Below are 6223 nucleotides of genomic sequence, written 5' to 3'. Positions count from 1 at the left end.
ATATATAGAATTACAGAACCATGTATGAAGAAATACACACACACACACAGAGAGACACACACAGAGAGACACACACACACACACACAGAGAGCGATGAAGGTGCTTGATTCATAAATCAAGAACCAAAATTACAGAAGATAAGAGGTCTTGTTTTATAAGAAACTGATCAAAATTAAGTGAGTTAATGATCAAAACAAGAACAAATCTGTTAGAAAAATCTACTTAATTCAAAGAGAAAACAAGTTTACATTCCCCATTAACAGATATTTGTTCTTGATTTAATCAGAAATCATTTAATTTTGTATCTCCAGTAAATGTATCTTGATTTAAGGTTTTAATATATGTACTGGAAAACAAGACAAACACTGAGGAAGAGATTCAGTTAATCCCACGGCTTTATGAGTTTAAACTTTCTGCTCTGATTCAAGACCTTGATTTGTGGAAGGCTGAATTAGGAGTATTTAAACCCACAGAAAGCCCATCAGTAGTTTCGGTTATATAGGCATCTGTACGCTTCTGTAGGTTATATGTGCACGGCTCTCTCGCTACAGGGTTCTATGTATTACTGTGCTCCTGTGAGTATAAGCTCACTTCAGCTCAAACTACACGGGGAGAATTCATCAGAAGTGTAAGATCAGAGGACTCTGTGTGTCTCAGGTGAACGCTTCACTCACCGCCTGACCGTAGACGGCCTCCTCCGGCTTCCCAGTGCCGTCCACACCGCCGTGAACATACGAGGAGCTCCTGCCGTAAAACCTGCACAGCAAACACCACCAGAGCGTTCAACACAGCCCTGAGAGGACCCGCCCACCCACACGCTTCTCTCCACTCACCTGTGCAGGTAATCCGGCGCTTTATTCAGGAGCGTGTAGTACTGCCGCACAAACTCACGTCCTACGAGCAGGGGGCTCGGCTTCTCCATCACCATCTCTCTCACACACACACTACGACACACACACACACACACGAGAAACACAGCAGATCATGAGAACTTTAATCATAACACAGTCAGACAGGTATTTAAACACTGAAAGAGACGGACAGAACAATAGATAGAATGATAGATAGAGCGTAAACCCTCGTCGGTTATGTAATAAGTGAATGTAAACAGTTGAGAATGAAGATATGTGCGTAACAGTAAATTGGATTTGTATGGCTGATGCATGCAACACCCGCTGAGTGCCATTAAACAGCTTGAAAGATCAAAGACCATTTTTAATATAACTCTGACTGGATTCGTCTGAAAGAAGAAAGTCATATACATCTAGAATGCCTCGGGGGTGAGTAATTTGTGGGCTAATTTTCATTTTTGGGTGAACTAACCCTTTAAAGTGACAGCAGCCTAATATTCCAGCTGACTGTGTGCGTAATCAGAATCAGAATGAGCTTTACTGCCAGGAATGTTTACACATACGAGGAATGTGTTTTCGTGACAGAAGCTTCCGCAGTGCAACAGAATGACAGCGACAGAACAAAAACAGAGATAATAAAAAATAAAATAAAATATAGAACAAGTAAATAAGGAATGCAATATACAAATTGACAACTGTATGTGCAGGTATATTACAATAGATAGTTTTGCACGTTGCATGTGATATTAACCAAACAACAAAAGACAGAAAATCACTCACTGCTCTCGACTGAAGGACTTTCGTAACTTTAATAAGAAACAAAAGAAGTTTGATTCTTACAGTGAAGACTATTGTTTTATTTTACATTCAATTATTCAATTTCTGTAGCAGCTGTTAGCGGAATAATTTAGACTCGCACGGTTTGTTTCTTTTGTATTTGTCCTTTCCTTTTATTACTGACCGTTTAATTATCTTCAATATTTTTTGAGGACTTTTCTTGTTTTTTACTAATATTAGTTAACCCAGTATTCTGCTGTGGTGTTGAGAATCGTGAAACTTCAATAAATGTCTCTAAAATGTAGATATCATGGCAACCTTATGTACAGAAAATATATATTTCATATATATCGCTATCTTTAAACAAACCACTCACGTTTGTCACGTGGCCCTCATAATAGTGTTAAATAATCTGATTACAATACTGACCACAATAATCGACTGATAGACAGAACGATAGATAGATAGATATTTAAAAGAGGAAGAGTTATAGACAGACACTGAAAGAGACAGAATATGGATGATGGAGAGATAAATGCAGACAGACAGATAAACAGACAATATGAGTGGATGATAAACAAATAAACATAAATGGGCAGAAAATGAGTGGACAGACAGACAGATAAACAGGGACGTGCACGTGCGCGCTGCAGCCAAACAATAGCGCTCGCTGCTTTAGCTTCATGCTAACCGCGCTCAAACTCACCTGCTGCGACAGAACCCGTTACACGCCGCACGCTCGCTCTCTCCGCACACACTCGAGCGACGGACCGTCGACCCGCTCCCTCTTTACCGGGAAAACACGACCGACAGCAGCCGAGCCGAAATATACACACACGGAGGCAGACGTGCGCGCGTCCGCCACTCTCGTCTCGCTCGCGCGCACGCACACGCCTGTGACGCAGAAGAGCAGAACGCGTCACGCGCACGCTGAAGCAGTTTCAGGAAACCTTGTTCAGTTTGTTTTGAAAGATACTCTGTTATTACTCTGACTCTGCCAACCAATCTAAAGAATATATATTCTACTTTTTTATTTTGTTTGGGGTTCAATTCCTACTCTTTCACATGTTCTGATCGAGGTTGACTCACTGCTCACATCTCTCTGTTTGACTAGCAATAAAAAATGTCAGGTTTTTGGAATTATATGAAAAATGTATTTCTGTTGACTCTGATTAAGTTTAGATATAGCTTTCCTTCATTGCTCTTTTATTTTCATTATTATTATATTTTCCCCTTTATTGTAAGCGTCTTATTGTGTTTTATTTCTCCTCTTTTTCTTACTTCTATCTTCTTTTCTTTGTTAATGTTCTCCTGAAGGTGATTGTATATTTTCATCCAATTTCTTGAATAAAAAAAAAAAAAAAAGTTATTATATGTCAAATCTAAATATGCGATATGCTCTGGTTCTCTTTTTCTTGTTTTATTTTTGTTTGCTTTTGTTTTTGTTTCTTTTTTTAATATATATATATATTTATGTATGCTTACAATCTGCTTTTATAATAACCCTGCCAAACTTATATCTGAAATAACTAACGCTTCACACAAATATAAGAGTGTTTTCTAGAGAAACTGTCTTCGAGCTCTTTTATTAATTTTGTTCGACTCAGTGTTCGAGAATGTGCTCATGTATTCAAGTTTATTTGAAGCCTAGCGCTTTACAATACAGATCGTTTTAAAGCAGCTTTACAGAAATAAACAGGAAAATAGCAATTAATGATGTAAATGTAAACATATGAGACTAATTCTGCAAGACAAGCGTGTCATTATTCAGCTCAGTGTTGGTTTAGATTCAGTATCAGCTCCAGAAGACAATCATTCAGATCAGCTCAGCTCAAGCTTGCTTTATTCTTATACAATAATGTCAGTGCTGTCAAATTAATAATAGCACTGAATATTATATTAAATAGTATAGAATATGAATTATTCAGTGCTTTTTCTTGGAAGTAAATGAATCTCTTGACAGGTTTCTGATTCAGCGGTCAGATGATTTCTGTCCAGCGGGGCAGCGATGTTGAGTTCCTATTACTGTGCAATGACCTATTCTGTGTAATAATGCCGTGTGCTGTTAAAGATTCATTCACTTGTGTCTTCATTCTCACCAGTGGAGATGTTCCTTTCTGTCTCTTCCCAGATAGCACAGGTACATCTGCAAGACGTCTGGTAAAGATCTCTTCATCTGGAGAGCATCTGCTGTGTACAAACATCTGATAGACGACTGTAAGATGTCAGTTTTACATTCATACTAAATCATAAACATCTTAAAGGCATCTTCTAAACATCTATTTGACATCTGATAGGAAACGTCCTGTAGACGTATTGCTGATGACTCTAAAAGTCTCTGTGATGGACGTGTGCTAGCAGCTTTCAAGGTAATTAGATCTGGTTACAAAAAAAAAACTTGTTGAATTCATTTCAGGACAAAGTCAGAATAAACTTTGAGAACTAAAGGCATCTTTACACATTAAGGCTGCTCTGTGCCTGCTCAAAATTCTGAGTAAAGATGTAATGCTGCATAAAATCCAGACTAAATTAAGCCAGCTCTGCCCCACCTCAGCCCCTAGTATTACTGTAATGAATACAGCTGTAATTGCTTAGAAAATGCATTTGTGCCACCTCTTAGCAGCATTAAACAATCTGTGTGAAGACACCTAAATGGCACTTCAGAAGCGCTTCTGAGCCACCTTTGCAGTGTAAATTTGGCATAAGATTACTCTGATCATCACTGCGTCTCCTGCTCTTCAGACAACCAATATCAGATATAAAATATGGCTTGAGATCTGGAAACAAACGAAACTGGTTGACATGTGCTGTTCTACATGATAGCACCGGTAGGATTTAATTAACAAATGACAAAAAACACCCACTGTCAGAGTTGCCTACTGTGAGGAGCGAGAAACGAGGAGACGTGGAGGAATTCACGAATACAGTCTTTAATAATCCACAGGAACAAGGAACATACATAGCAATGGGGATAGACGTTAGACACCGGACCAAAACTGGAACACAGGTCTGACATTACCTCCCCCTTCCGGAAGGCGCGTCCATGTGCCACATAACTTCCAATGGGGATGGAGGGTGGGCGCTCTGGAGGCCTCTACGGACAGGCTTACACGGGACAGAAGACCTCCAGGGCGGTACCCGTTCCGGGACCCATGGTGAATCAGGCAGTCCAGGGAGCCATGGAGGAGTAGGCAGACTAGGGGGCCATGGCGGAGCAGGCAGTTCAGGAGGCCATGGCGGATCAGGCAGTTCCCGAGAGCAATGGCAGATTAGGCAGTCCAGGGAGCCATGGAGGAGTAGGCAGACTAGGGAGCCATGGCGGATCAGGCAGTTCAGGGGATCATGGCGGATCAGGCAGTCCAGGGGGCCATGGTGTAGCAGGCAGACTAGGGAGCCATGGCGGAGCAGGGAACTCAGGGGGCCATGGCGGAGCGGCCTTCGTGACCTTGGACTCGGCACTCGGCCTGGCCTCTACGGCCGGATCCTTATAGCCCCCCCAAAAAATTATTTGGGGGAAATTTCAGGTTCTGAGGCCCTCCGTGGGCCAGATGTGGGAACAGCGGCCCTCCCTGGGCTTGACTTGGGAACAGGAGCCTTCCCTGGGCTGGACGTGGGAACGGGAGCCCTCCCTGGGCTGGGCGTAGGAGCAGAAGTCCTCTCTGTGATTAATTTGGGAACAGAGTCTTTCTCTGGGCTAGGCGTAGGAGCAGGAGCCCTTTCTGGAGTGGACTCAGGGGCTGGAGCCCACAGTCTCTTCCTCCGAATTCTCCTTTTATGAGCAGAGGTGAAGGAGACTGCTGCTGTCAGCTGAAGGCTTGGGAGTGAATCGGCCGGCGGGCTTGAGAGTGCAGTGGCCGGGCTAGACAACAGAGCGGCCGTCGGGCTTGATGGCGGACTGGTTCTGAATCGGGGCCGGACACTCTCCAGACACCAGAGGATCCCTTCCCTCCAGCTCAGTCCAGTGGTGTCTGGGAGATCGACAGGGCGATGGTAATTGGCCCCGATCCAGAACAGAGAATTTAGTGTAGCGTCATCCAACGCCATCAAGACGGCGAGCCCGCAGAATTCCCGGGTGAATTCCACAAACGGGAGATCCCTGCGGGCTAGGGCAATGAATCTCGCAGCGATTTCCATGAACGCGAGGGGAAAACGGAAAACAGAAAACTTTCCAAAACGGAAAAAAAAGGAGGAGAAGGGGTTCAGCTTACTGTTTGTCAGGTCCGGTGTTCTGTCAGGGGTGCCTACTGTGAGGAGCAAGGAACGAGGAGACGTGGGGGAATTCACGAATACAGTCTTTAATAATCCACAGGCACAAGGAACACACGTAGCAATGGGGATAGACGTTAGACACTGGACCAAGGAACACGGAACAGACACCACTATATATACGCCAGACTTAACGAGGAACTCAATGGAACACACCTGAAATCACTGAACACAATCAACACGAGGGAAACTGGGTCACAGGGAGCACATGGGGAGTAAAACACAACAAAACTGGAACACAGGTCTGACACCCACAGACTTGAGCAGTAATGTTATCATCACTGAGGTTTATTGGTAGAGATGCTTTTTCTCCAAGCAGAAATAGTGA

At 43.2% G+C, this 6223-nt stretch overlaps 1 protein-coding gene across 5 annotated transcripts in view; it reads right to left on the bottom strand.

Annotated features, from left to right (window-relative positions):
• Positions 1 to 6223, bottom strand: part of g3bp2b (G3BP stress granule assembly factor 2b) — a 17785-nt gene that overhangs the window by 11469 nt on the left and 93 nt on the right. For 2 of the 5 annotated variants that reach the window (XM_016563936.1, XM_016563937.1), the window contains exons 2-3: positions 835 to 936; positions 676 to 757 (exon numbers count right to left, since the gene is read on the bottom strand). In XM_016563936.1, coding sequence (XP_016419422.1) covers positions 676 to 757; positions 835 to 929 — 177 coding nt within the window. In that variant the 5' untranslated portion in view covers positions 930 to 936. Of the gene's footprint in view, positions 1 to 675; positions 758 to 834; positions 968 to 2335; positions 2526 to 6223 lie in introns of those variants that run through there. The other 3 variants (XM_016563934.1, XM_016563932.1, XM_016563935.1) reach the window with 3 other exon arrangements.

Source organism: Sinocyclocheilus rhinocerous, unplaced genomic scaffold (genome assembly GCF_001515625.1).
Source record: "Sinocyclocheilus rhinocerous isolate Xijiao unplaced genomic scaffold, SAMN03320098_v1.1 scaffold3366, whole genome shotgun sequence".
In the NCBI taxonomy this organism is placed as follows: Eukaryota; Metazoa; Chordata; class Actinopteri; order Cypriniformes; family Cyprinidae; genus Sinocyclocheilus; species Sinocyclocheilus rhinocerous.
Note: the sequence above shows the minus strand (reverse complement) of the source record. Positions and strands in the feature narration are given on the sequence as shown.